This window comes from Sinocyclocheilus rhinocerous, unplaced genomic scaffold, assembly GCF_001515625.1.
Source record: "Sinocyclocheilus rhinocerous isolate Xijiao unplaced genomic scaffold, SAMN03320098_v1.1 scaffold3854, whole genome shotgun sequence".
NCBI lineage: Eukaryota > Metazoa > Chordata > Actinopteri > Cypriniformes > Cyprinidae > Sinocyclocheilus > Sinocyclocheilus rhinocerous.
Window position 1 is genome coordinate 76,964 of NW_015639760.1, and position 14,237 is coordinate 91,200.

General features: G+C 34.9%; 1 protein-coding gene across 3 annotated transcripts in view; it reads left to right on the plus strand.

Moving 5' to 3' along the window:
* The window catches only part of LOC107751584 (glutamate receptor-interacting protein 2-like), a 37,731-nt gene that overhangs the window by 17,054 nt on the left and 6,440 nt on the right, over positions 1–14,237 (plus strand). For all 3 annotated transcript variants that reach the window (XM_016567327.1, XM_016567325.1, XM_016567326.1), the window contains exons 7-19: positions 2,327–2,472; positions 3,465–3,612; positions 4,432–4,586; positions 8,069–8,191; positions 9,058–9,228; positions 9,750–9,936; positions 11,151–11,296; positions 11,407–11,487; positions 11,678–11,741; positions 11,841–11,986; positions 12,996–13,140; positions 13,343–13,482; positions 13,615–13,806. In XM_016567327.1, coding sequence (XP_016422813.1) covers positions 2,327–2,472; positions 3,465–3,612; positions 4,432–4,586; positions 8,069–8,191; positions 9,058–9,228; positions 9,750–9,936; positions 11,151–11,296; positions 11,407–11,487; positions 11,678–11,741; positions 11,841–11,986; positions 12,996–13,140; positions 13,343–13,482; positions 13,615–13,806 — 1,844 coding nt within the window. The remainder of the gene's footprint in view (positions 1–2,326; positions 2,473–3,464; positions 3,613–4,431; positions 4,587–8,068; positions 8,192–9,057; positions 9,229–9,749; positions 9,937–11,150; positions 11,297–11,406; positions 11,488–11,677; positions 11,742–11,840; positions 11,987–12,995; positions 13,141–13,342; positions 13,483–13,614; positions 13,807–14,237) is intronic.

The window sequence follows — 14,237 nt, forward strand, 5'->3', positions numbered from 1 at the left end:
AATACCTGGCACCGCTGATCACGGTACAGTAGTACTGCAACAGAAATTAAGATATAATTCTTTTCATTCGAGTTCTCAGGTAATGTGAGACATACATGGCATTAGTGTTTTTGGTCTTGTTAAAGTCTGTAGCTCTGTATCTCATCCTCCTGTGACATTAACACAAGCTGTTCTCTGTGTGTTTAGCTCCCAGCAATCCCTGCAGCGTCATCTCTAAAACTATCGAAGTGTGCTTGGAGAAAGAGGGGAACAGCTTTGGCTTCGTTCTGAGAGGTACCGAACCACCATCAGACACTTTAAAATGTCTTTAGATTAATATCGCATGTGTTTTTAACTTGAAATGAGGTTATGACCCTAAAACTGAGGAAAAATACATCAATAATGGTTTGAAATCAAACTAGCTGTTTTTTTTTATTATATCACAAAGAATATTCTAGGTTCATTACAACCGTGTTTCCCAAACCAGGGTTGTGAGGGAACTGCATGGGGGTTATGCTAATAATTAATTTAATCATAAAAATGTCAAATTAAAATAAATAATTTTCACATAAAAACATGAAATATTTTATTTATTTACCTGCATGTCAATCAGAAAACCTGTGAACACGTAAATGTGTTGTAAAATTATTGAAATATTAACTTAAAATCTCAGGGGATACTTAAAGAAAACATTTTAGATTTAAAATGGTCCAGTTTGGGAATCCTTTCGATACAACTTCAGCATTGTGCATATTTTACTTGTTTTTACAAACTGAGGGAAAAGAAAAAATGTATTTTAAAGCATTTGTGTGATGGTACTCTCAAGGTCAGCAGGTGTGTGTGTGTTCAGCTGCATTTTATGACTAAAGGCAATCGAGTTGGCATGTCAGGTGTGCATTTCACATGCTTTCAGGGGGCTTTCATGAGGACTGGCATAAGGCTCGACCTCTAGTAGTGACCTACATCAGGCCCGGCGGACCCGCAGACAGGTGAGACCATGATGACTCAAATCATTGGTGTGTGTGTTTGAGAGAGAGAGAGACACAAGGCCCTTTAGAACATCTCTGTTTATTAATTAGCAGAATGTCTGACTCATTTTGAAGCTCTCTGACTTAGTGTGTGTGTGTGTGTGTGTCACATCAGTGCCATCTGCATGCATTCGGTAGGTTATTTATTGCCGTAATAGAGTTTTTTTTTTTTTTTGTATCTGTGTATGAGATGTTATGTATTTGGTGTAGATTATGAGAGCATTCTGTATGTTGTGTGTGTGATCGTTGAACCCTGTAAGCTGGTTCTGGAGGCACACGTTAACTGAAGCATAGGCTGATGACATTAGAATGAGTGAGAACAGGGTAGAACACAGCCTGAAGCACACACACACACACACAAGAGCAGGCGAAACACATGCATATGAACGCTTTCTGTTTCAACTTCTTGCTTTAATGTGAATTAGATTAGCATAGTAACTACACTTCCACAATGTCTATTGTTCTTGCAAAACAACACTTATATCAGTACCTCCAGTCTTTGACGATTCAGCAAAATGTTGCATTTTTGTGTTACTGCGTAATTCGCTATTTAAAATAATTTTGCGGTTCTAAAAGTTATCGACCCATTAGTCTGATAAAGAAACATACATGAATGAGAAAATGAAGCTTGTGACATGCTTGATGTTAAAGAGAGTTGTTTAAAGGTGACATATCATGAAAATTTGACTTTTCCAGGTGTTAAAGGGGTCATATGATGCGATTTCAATTTTTCCTTTCTCTTTGGAGTGTTACAAGCTCTTGGTGCATAAAGAAGATCTGTAAAGTTGCAAACACTAAAGTCTCAAAACCAAAGAGATATTCTTTATAAAAGTTAAGAGTTGTCCCAGCCTCAGAGGAGAAAAGAGATGTGGATTTATTGATTTATTTAATGTATATTGCTGCTGCCACACAGATCTAAAATAAACAACAAACAACATATTCATCTTGGATGGCCTGAGGGTGAGTGTTCTGTACCAGAATATTAAACCTACACAGAAAATTTAAAGCACTCTTTCGTTCATTCATCTTTGTTCTGTTGTTTGTAATTTGCTTCTTTTTTCTTATTTTTAATGACAAAAAATATCTTGTTTAATTTGATAAGTTTTTTAGTGTCATACACATGGTAAATGTGGTATTGTAATTATAAAAATAAATACATTTCCAAGAAATGCTGGAAATTACCTCCAGAAAGTCAATCATTTTGATCAGAAAAAAGCATGAAATCCTGGTGGGGCTGTTTTATTTTAGCATTCACCTCTCATCTCAAATGCTGTCTTTTTATGTTTCCGTACGTCTCTCCGTGTTTCTCCGTCTGTCAGAGAGGGAACCCTGCGAGCGGGCGACCGTGTGTTGAGCGTGAACGGTGTTGCTGTGAACAGACAGAAACATGCTGACGCTCTGACCCTGATCATGCAGAGCAGCCAGGAGGCTTTCTTCCTCATCGAGTACGACATCATGGTCATGGGTGAGCAGGCACACAGCTGCACACGTGCGCGCAGACACACACGCTTGAGTTTGCTTGTATGCACAGATACTCTCATGTGGCCTTAATTAGAGTAGAAACAGATTCCACTTCCCTCTAGATTCCCATAGGAAAGACATAACACCAATGAGATCCTGCACAGCAATGAGATTAAAGCTTCCTGCTTCTCAAAAAGACCTAATGTGTCTCCTGTAGATGTTTTTTAGAAGCGGTCTCAACAGATGTCCCAAACCTGGCTGGATCTCAATATGAACTCGATCTTTTTTTCAAAGAGCAAATGATTGGAGCTGCTGTGCACATTACATTTAAAGCTCTGATTATAGGAGACCCTATCAAAAGTTGTTCTGTTCTTCTGTTCTACTGTTCATAAGTGTTTTTTGTTTGTTTGTTTTGAAAGAAATTAATACTTTTATTCAAAAAGGATGCATTAAATTGTTCAAAAGTCACAGATTTAAAGACTTTTATAATGTTACAAAAAATTCTATTTCATTCAGATAATTGCTGTTCTATTCAACACTGATAATAAGATAATAAATGTTTCATGAGCAGCAAATTAGCATATTTGAAAGATTTCTAAAGGATCATGTGACACTGAAGACTGGAGTAATGATGCTGAAAATGTAGCTTCACAGGAATAAATAATATTTTAAAATATATTTGAACTGAAACCAGTTATTTTAAATTGTAGTAATGTTTGACAGTATTACTGTTTTAGTGCATTTTTGAACAAATAAAAGAAGCCTTGGTGAGCATAAAAGATTATTTTCAAAAACATCAAAAAATCTTTACTGACCCTAAAATTTTGAATGGAAATTTGTGCTATTGAAAATGGAAGTTGGTACGGGACATTTTCTCTGGATTTCCTTTCCTCCTAAAGTCTTGTTTTTTTTTTGGACATATCTAAATAAAAAAAGAAAAAGAAAAATCCCCTCATCTTTCTGTTTCTCTTTGGTTCCTGTTTGGTCTTATGTCAGACTCAGTCCAGAAATCGTCTGGGCCGCTGCAGGTGGACATCGCCCGCTCCGCAGGTTCAGTGCTGGGACTCAGTCTCACTACCTCCATCTACAGGAACAAACAGGTCATTACAATCCAGAAAATCAAGCCTGCTAGTGTTGCAGACAGGTGAGCACTCAGTCATACACACAAATTTAGAGCCAAACAGACACAAAAAGAATCACATGCACAAATACATTAATAAAAAGTTCAAAAGCGTAGGCATTAATTTAATTCTAGATAATTAATTACCTGATCCAATGCAGTCATTTTACAAGAGTGATAGTTCGATTTATCAACCAAACAGATTATTCTGTCAGTATTTGGATGATATTTGAACGATTGTCAGCAGCTTGTTGGTTTCAAAATATACTGACAGCTACATAAATCGATAATGCACACCTTATTGCCAAATATTTTTTGAGAATTTTTACAATGCTATTTAAATAAATATTGTCTAAATAAATTAGCTAACATTAAATTATATTAATTTTTATATTTACTGGATATTGCACAAATTTGTATTTTATGCTTTTTATTTTATACCGATTTTATAATGTTCATTAATGTTAATTGTTCCTATTAAATAAATATATGCATCATACCTGCCCCCTCATACTTCCCCTGCTCTCTAGGCATGCCAAAACTTTATTTTATTTTTGTTTACATCGCCTTGTGTTTGGAGATTACGCTCCTCACAATTAGTGTTAGATCCACATGCAATAAAAACTAGATTATTTCATTTAATTAGCATGAAACAGTAAGTATTCTCACATAATTCTTTTTAAATGAACATATTTAGCAATCCTCTTCTCTCGCTGTCTCTTTTTTACCTTACACCTTCCCATCTGTTGTGACTGTTTTCACTCCGTTTCTTGACTTTCTCAGCTTGTTACCATCGTTCTGTCACTCTCTTGCTCTCTTTCCCTCTTTTCCTCTTTTCCTCAGATGTGGTGCTTTGCATGTGGGAGATATTCTCCTGGCTATAGATGGCATGAGCACAGAGCACTGCTCTCTGATGGAGGCTCAGCAGCTCCTGTCCAGCTCCTCAGAGCTCACCAAACTAGAGATCCTGCCCTCTCAACACTGCTCACATGACACAGGTCTGCAGACACATACAGCTCATAAACAAACTCAAAGACCCATAGTGACTGATATTCACATGTTTAGATAATCTTGACATGTCTTGTAGAATTTATTCACAAGTAACTTTCTTTGGCTATGTTTACAATAGCGTACTGCCCTACTCTTAATGTGTTTCTGTGCAGACTAGACATACTATGAAAATTAATAATGCGCACATTTTGCCAAAAAGTGCAATATATAAGAGCTTACTTACAATGCAATTCTTGGCAATTTCCAGGGTGAAAAATGAAGTACAACTATTAATTATATAATTAATATTAACTTTGCAAAATAATAAAAATGCAAAATACCTTTTTAGTTTTTTATTTAGTTAGTTATTATATCTAGAGACCACTTACTGAATAAAAAAAAGTACCATACATTAGTATGTGTTTTTTTTTTTTTATTTGCCATACCATTTCACATACAGTACTTTTATTACACTGTTCAAATATTATTTATTTATTTATTTATTTTTATCAAGACTCAAGATTTCAATTAAAAAATAAAAACTGCCATACTACAGTTTTTTTTTTTTTTTTGCCATGCCTTTTCACATACTATTTATTTATTTATTTATTAAAATCGGGACACAACACTTTCTGAATATGTAAAAATGTAGCATACTATAGTTTCAGGGTTGTTTTTTTTTCTGTACCATTTTTCTGTACCATTTAAAATGTATTTATTTATTTAGTAAATTAATCAATCAATCAATCTGGGCTCCAGTTGCTCAGTTAAAAAGCATATAGCATACTACAGTTTGATTTTTTCCACATTTTATTTATCTGGACACCACTTTGTGAATTAAACATGTAGCATACTACAGTTTTTTGTCATACTATTTCATGGTATTTATGTATTCATATTTGCTAAACTATTTATATTTGCTAAACTCATCATAGTGAGTTCATATGGAGAAAAAAGTAGCATACAGTTAGAAATGTTTAGTTTTGTATGCTATTTTTATACTGTATAAGCAGTAGGTTGTATTCATTGTATACTGCACAGTAAGCAGTGCGCGAATGCATTTATCCAGGCTGATTTCCCGTCCATCAGCATTAGTACAAAAAGCATCAAAACTCTATTTTTAATTCATATGCTATTTGTGTTTATGCTCCATATTTACTATATGAATTCAATTCACAGCTGCTGCTTTACACTTGCATCCTTACTGGATTATTTCCTTGTCCCATCTACCTCTCTCCTTCTCTTCTCTCTTTCTGTCTCTCTTTGACCTTTATTCATGCCAGTGTCGGTTTGTAGTGGTTGTCGGCGTCCAGCTTTGGGCCACTTTCTTACAAGTATCATGAGTCATTCTTAATATGCAGAGCACTGCAGGCAAGACTTTCCGTACCCTACAGACATGAGTCCACACACACACACACACACACACACACACAGTGAGCCATTACCCTTCACTCTGGCTTTACTATGTTACTAGAAAACCGCATCCTGACTGTATCATTGGATTTTCTAGAAATGCGATATGAAGAGGCGCACAGCAGTTATAAAGTGATTTGAACACCTGCATCCTCTTTAGCTCAAGCTTGAGCTCACCGGACAGCTCATCTGTCAGAGAATAATCTCATATGTGGAGTCATTTTTCATGCACACAGATTATACACTGCAGAACTGAAAACTGAGGAATGTACAGAAAGAAGTCTCTTATGCTCACCAAGGCTGCATTTATTTGACTAAAAATACAGTAGAAACAATTAAATATGATTATAATTTAAAGTAACCATTTCCTATTTGAATATATATTAAAATGTGATTCATTCCTGTGATGCAAATATAATTTTTTTTAGCAGACATTGTATTTTAGGCTTCAGTGTCACATGATCCTTCACTGCTTTGCATGTTTAAATCAGCAGGTGGTGCTCAGGTATCATCCTAGAAATGAATGTGCAGTATTTTGGATTTTTAATATTTGAAATAAAAAATATCTGATCTCCTGGGCATCTGATCTAATAAGGAGTCAGGAAACAGATTTTTTTTCTGGTTTATTCACAACGGTTAAGTTCATGTTTGCATTGCAACGTGGGATGCATTTTTCATCTTAGTGTGCTGTTGTACACAGCACATTTTGACACATGTAGTACATCATCTACATAGTCCAAGCATACAGAGAATTCAGTATGTAAGCAGCATACTGCAGAAATAGTATGTGTATTATGGTAGTGTGCTGTTCTGATCATAGCTAAAAATACAGGCTTAATTCCTCTCACCTGTTTGATTGACAATGTTGTTTAAGTATTATTTGCATACTAGTTTAGTATTTTTATCTTTTAATTTGTCATTTTATGTGCTTTTGTCATTTCTTTTTAGTGTTACTTTATTTTTTAGTTTTAGTTTTAGTCATTTTTAAGCTCATTTTTATTTCAGTTAGTTGCCAAGACAACATTTCTAGGCAACAGTTCTTTACGTTTTTAAATTAATATTTAGATTATTTAGAAAAAATATTTTTTAATTTTTTAACTAAATGGTTTTGAATAGTTTTAGTTAACATTAACAACACTGTTGACACATCTGCCAATGAAAACACACATTCCATGATATTTTGGGTATGTTTGTATGTATTTTCAAATTTTCGGAATCCTGTATGACCTACTATGTAGGCAATATTAACTGTGATTAAATAACTATTTTTAAGCATTATAACTTCCAAGCGTTAAGACATTTTTACACATTATTGTATTTAATTTTATTATCTGGACACCACTTTCTGAATTAAAAACTCAACATAGTGGGATCATGTGACAAAAAAGGTAACACTACAGAAATGTTTATTTTTGCCATACTGCTTCACATAAAGTGAATACCTGTATGATTCACTATATTTGCCAAAATGTGCAATGTTCAGCCAAACAAACAGATTAGGTTTGGCTGGTTAAAAAGTTTTTCCAGTGCCTCTTAAAAACATGACGCATATAAGACAGCAGAGTAATACAAAGAAAAGCAAGGCTGAGGATCTCTTTGAAGTGCAGATTTCTCTCTGTCTAAACAGCTGGTCTGATGGGCGTGGCACTTCCTAACGAGCGTGACACCATGCATGTCTAATTAAGCATCGTTAGTGACACAGCTGCTTAGTGTCAGAAGGAGCGTTTCTGTCACAATCCAAAACAATGTCCTCTATCTGTCTTGCAGAGCATTTGTTTCTAATCGTGAGCGAAGAGAGAGTTTTAAGATGGTTCCTCCACTGCTGGCAGCCTTACTAGAGCTGGCCCGGAAATGTAAGAGAAAGCAAAGGGAATGGAAGGAATAAATGCGTTGTGTGAAACGCATGCCTATGAGCAGCGTCTCTGATGAATGTCAATGATCAGTGAAGCAGTGTGGATCAGTCCAGTCAGATCTTTCTGCAGGCGTATATCAGCCTGAGTGCCGTAACATAAGCTTGTTTTCAGCAGAAATAACCCATTTACCGCCCATTTTGTGTGTGTCTGTGTTTTCCCTGCAGTACGTGTCCAGAGGAGTAGTCAGCGTCAGTGGGACTCTAGTGAGAACTACACCTGCGCTCCTCCACCTTTCCAAAAAACACCCTCGGCCTGGAGTCACACCACCCCAACACCCTCACACCGATGTGAGTGTCCCCTGTGTGCACGTCTTCATAATGTACTCTACATTAAATTATAAACCAGATTTTTAAATGTAATGAATTGTCTGGGATACTGGGAGAGGAGACACTAATATACTACTCATACTTTTTTGCATTAAATATACAATAGTAAGCAAGTTTTCTGTATGAATGGAACACCTGGATAACCTACTGTATTACATTTGTCAAAATACGCTCTCCCACAATGCAATGTCTGCAAAGATAACCTGGAAGCTTCATTCATTCATTCATTATTTTTTTATTTAGATTTCTTTCTTCATTCATTTTAATATTTTTTATTTTCATTTTATGTATTCACTTTTATGTATGTATTTATTTTTTAATTTATTTTTGTTTTATTTTCATTTGCATTTATTATTTTTTATTTATTTTATTAATTTTCTTTTTATTTATAGTCAATGTATTTTTATTTTCATATTTATTAATTTGTATTTTCTTTTTAATGTCTTTTTTATTTTAATTTATGTATTTTATTTACTTTATTTAGATTTTTATTTAGGTTTATTTATTTTCATTTTTATTTACTTATTTTTGTAGTCTTTCTATCTTTCTTTCTTTACTTTTATTTTCATTTATTCTTTTTTTTTTTTTCATTTTCCAAACAAAAGTCAAGCATCATTTATTTGTATTCCACTTTTTACAATCCATGTTGGTTCAAAGCAGTTTTACAGTCCTTTACGAAAGCATTAAATACACATTTTGCTAAATAAACTGGCTGTCACTCATATTGCATACTAACGGCATGCTAGTATTCCATTCCAGTATAGTCACACATCAATTACACATGGTGATTTCAGCATTGTCAATCTCAAATCTTCTCTCTCCTCCAGCTGTGACGTCTGGCATCTCTGCAAACACCTCAGGCTTTCACAGTTACAACTGTGGCACCCAGTCGACGTACCCCAGCACCTATCCCAGCAACACCCTGCCCTCCTACCCATCCAGCCCTCACTGCACCGTCACCAAGAGGAGACAAAGGAGAAGAGACCACAAGAGCTCCTGTGAGTGCATTTACACACATGTAGATTTGTCTCTCGTCATGGCTTTATGTCACTAAAATCGACCAGATATTTTCTGTATTAACACTGCTATTGAAGTATATTACTTGGGGGAGAAGAATTGTTTTTCTTTTTTAAATTAATTAATTAATATATTAAATAGTGAAAAATAATAGTAGTAGAATTTAAAAATAATAGTAGAATTAAAAAAGAAAAATAATAAGTTGTAATATAATTAAAAATGCTCAATGATATCCAATATAATAAAATCAGCAAAATAACCAATATAGTTTATATATTAACACCCCAAATTGTTAGTCATACTAAAATACTATATTACTGGGAAGAATTGCTTATTTATCAATCATCATTTGATTATCATCATTTATGGAATATTTTAATGATTGAAAAGTCTTATCATAATAAACTCATAAAACGCTCAGGGTTGTACATTAAGAGTTTTAAGGTTCTGTTTGCATTACTGTATGTCGATTTCTATTTCTTTCTTTCTTTCTCTCTCTCAGTGTCTCTGGCGTCGAGTACGGTGGGCGCCGGTGGTCAGGTGGTGCATATAGAGACCAGTGAGGTGGTTCTGAGAGGAGATCCTCTTACTGGATTCGGCCTGCAGTTACAGGGGGGAGTGTTTGCTACTGAGCCGCTGTCAGCGCCTGCCTGCGTTCGCTTTATAGAGCCTGACACACCTGCTGAAAGGTGAGAGGACGCCGCTGCTCCGAGCTGTCAAACTGTAGACGTGATGCATGCTGAAGCCATTGTCTTGTACATTTAGAGCCTGTGGAGAGATGTATGAACATGTACGTACACACGCACAAGCCTTACAGCATGAGAGAAAGCTGAGATGCTGATCTGACCCAGTACAAAGATCACCTGTGACAGCTTGCTTCAGGATTGTAGACGTTACTGCGCAGTTGCTATTATTCTGTTGACGTCTCAGTCCCAGGTTTGCGAACCTGAAGCATTTATCAAAATACAAACCAACAACCGGATATAAAACCACAGATATATTTTGAATCTGTTTAATACAAAATAAAGCAATGGATATTTTAGATTTCAAATAAATGCTGTTCTTTTGAACTTTGTTCATCAAGGAATCCTAAGAAAAGTATCATGACATTGATAATAGTAGTAATAGTAAAGGCGACTGAAAATGCAGCTTTGCATCAAAGGAATAAATTACATTTTTAAATGTGTTAAAATATAAACGTTGCTTTAAATTGTAACAATATTTCACAATATTACTGTTTTTACTGTATTTTGGTCAAACAAATGCAGCCTTGTTGAGCGTTAAAAAAAAAATTTCCTCAACGGAATACACTTCTTTTTTTTTTTCTTTTTTTTTTTTATCATTACAGTGATGATGATAATTACCTGTTGTTCTATCTACCAATCATTGTTATTCTGTTATCATCATCTTTATGTATTATCATTATTATTATTATTATTATTAAACATTTTAATTATTCAATAGTGTCATCATATTGCTTTGCAGAATTTAAAAAAATGGAAATTTAACTCAAATTTCTAAATTCTATTTTGTGGCAGAAACACAAATTGCAATTCTGAGTTTATATCTTAAAAAAAAAAAAGGTTAGAATTGCTAGAAAAAAAATGTCAGAATTATGACTTAAAAAGTCGCAATTACCTTTACTTTTCAATTCTGCAACATTATGACTTAAGACTCAGAATTGCAAGAAGAAAGTCAAAATTGTGAGAAAAAGTCACAATTACCTTTTTTTATTCTTTTGTCAAGTGACGGAAATAAGCGTCCATCAAAACGAACCTTTTAAACAGTAGTGTACTTTTAAATTAATATGTAACAATCAGTAAAAATATATTTTTTGACTTCCGTATGTGCGTGTGAATGTGTCTGTTTATTTGAATATGTACCGTGTATATTTGCGTTCCAGGTGTGGGGTGTTACAAGTTGGAGATAGAATTCTTTCTATTAATGGAATTCCCACTGAGGACGGAACACTGGAAGAGGCCAATCAGCTGCTCCGAGATGCAGCACTGGCCAATAAGGTCACACTGGAGGGGGAGTTTGATGTAGCAGGTACAAAATGTCATTTCAATCAAAGATCAGTGATTCAGGTTGATTTGAAATGTGATCTGAACACACAGCCACAAATGTTTAATGTATATTTTCATGTGTGTATCTCACAGAATCAGTCATTCCCAGCAGTGGCACATTTCAGGTTAAATTGCCCAAGAGACGTGGAGTGGAGCTGGGCATTACGATCAGTGGTGAGTGATGACCAAATGGGGGCGCTGTTTACCTAGCTCAAATGTAGCTATAAATATGATCTATGTTTTATTTAATTGAATGCACCCTGTATTTAATGAACTCTATATAATATCAAATTTGAGGTGGTAATTGCATTAAATTGTGTTGCAATAATGCAAAATGAAAAAATAAATAATTTCTGATTTGCAGCGAGCAAGAAGCCAGGAAAACCTTTGATCATCTCTGAGATACAGAGAGGCAGTATTGCACACAGGTAAACCATCAATACAACACACTGAACCAATTCATTTGATGAACCTTCTTTGACAAGAAAGACTGATAGATATTGATGTGAAATGGCCTTTTGTAATAGAATAGGAACCCTGGAGCCAGGTGATCGTCTGCTGGCTATTGATAATGTTCGGCTGGATAATTGTGGGATGGAAGAAGCCATGATGGTCCTCCAGCAGGCCGAGGGGATGGTCAAACTGCGGATTCAGAAAGACGAAGACAACCTGGGTGAGTGTGTTTTTGTGCGTTTAGTCTTTAAGAAATTCTGATTCCCATTTTTACTGGGGATTATTTTGTACTCGAGTAATTTTGTAGTCAAGTATTCAAAGACCTAAATGAGTAATCAAGTACTGGAAAATGAAAGTTACATTTTTAATTTTTGTTTTAATTAAATGTAGTGTAGATGGCCGCTGTAACAAGTTATATTAAATTATATTGTGACGTATTCACCTTATTGTTTTAATAACTTCAAATATTTATACTTTGGATGGATGGATGGATGGATAGATAGAAATTATCAATATGCATTACTAAAATTGTTTCAATTGAATTAAAAACAAATGTATTAATGCATGTGCATTTATAATTTAATTATTTTGTGGGGGGGGGGTTTCTCCTTATTGTTTTAATAAATACAATCTATGCTTTCCTTAAAAATATATTTGAATGATAATGTATATTAAATATGCACGTACATTGCTTGTACGTTTATAATTACGTATAATTTACCTGTAATTTCAAATAATTTCATAAAGCTGCCATATATACAGTAGATTAACATTTTTTAACTAAAACAAAAAGGAAAAATGCATCTTGATTTTACATATAAAAACAATATGCATTAATAAAATGTTATTCTTATCTAAAAATATTTTTTTTGTAAATTGAAATTAATCTGAGACAAAAATAAATATATTATATATAAATATGAAAAACTTTAACTTAAAAAAAACTTATTGTCAGTTCATTTCCAAGGCAACATTTAAAATTTTAAGTTGAAGTACTAATATTACTAAAACTAAAATTGAAATAAAATAAAGCTAAATAAAAAAAAATATAAAACTGAAAATATAAAATTCAAATCTAATAAATAAACTCTAATTCTAATAACACATATTATAGTATATAAATATTACTAAAATAATACTGTAAATAAACACAAAAAAAAAGTTAGTCTTTTGCATTGTTTATTTGACCTCATTTTAACCCGTGTATGTTTGTGTATTGTTTATTGCAGATGAATTAGAGTCGTCCGGTTCAGTCATATTCACAGTAGAGCTCAAGAGACATGGAGGTCCTCTTGGAATCACCATTTCAGGCACTGAAGAGCCCTTCAATCCCATCCTGATCTCCAGCCTGACCCGCAACGGCCTCGCGCACAGGTGCACACAAACACTCACCACCTCATCTAGTGTTTCATGCAGCAGTACATGAACAATACACACTCAAACCCGCATGTTTCATAACAACACACATCATCTGACATCTTGAGCAGCAGGCTCACATGTGATATCTGGTGGGCAGTGTGGGAACTGCAATGCAGTTAGTGTTACCTGACTTTCACATGAGATTTGATGTGTAAAGGACTGGTGCTCTTCATATCGGTGACCGCGTTTTGGCCATCAATAACATGAGTCTCAAGGGAAAACCTCTGAGCGAGGCCATCCACCTGCTGCAGACCGCCGGAGACACGGTTACACTCAAGATCAAGAAGCGATCCGAGCGTAAGTGTCAGAATTAAGACCTGTGTGTGCGTTCTGGAGAGGTGCATGCAAACATTTCCGACATACAATCCACTAGGAAAAGCATCTTCATGAATAATGCTTGTCCTCCTGACCCACATCTGTCTTTTCCAGCACTTTTGGAGTCGGACAGGGGCAGTCCGTCCAGGACGGCCTCGTGCGTGAGCGACATGGAAGACGATCGCTCAGATTCTCTCAGGAGAGGAAAATACTCTGAACTTCATCGCCTGAACACACCGCCCAGTCTGGATTCAGCCATGGACTCGTGGGATAGTTCGGCCCTAGATGCCGGCTACGGAAGTCAAGGTGCGGAAGATGATGACAAACGTAATTGAATGTGAACAAGGGCAGAAACATGAGGTCAGCGAGGGTTAATGAACTCATTTGGACATTAATCAAGTGGGCGAGAGGGTTCAGATAAGATGACTGTGCCTGGATTGGGATTTGTCCGAAGAGTTTTCTTTTATTGAGGTCAGTGAAGGAGCATTGGAAAATTCAAGACATAGTCATAGAAAAATTTAAAACCAAAAACTGAACCAAACCTGCCCAAAAAAAATGAAAACTAGCTCATTCCCCCCCCCGCATCCAGTCACAGTTTACAGCTCCAGGATTCTAATAAAATTAAATATTTTCATTTAATTTATTATATATATATTTTTTTTATTTGGATGATTTTAGCTACACTGTATGTAGTATATGCTTATTTATTCTGTATTTTATACCTCATATATATATAT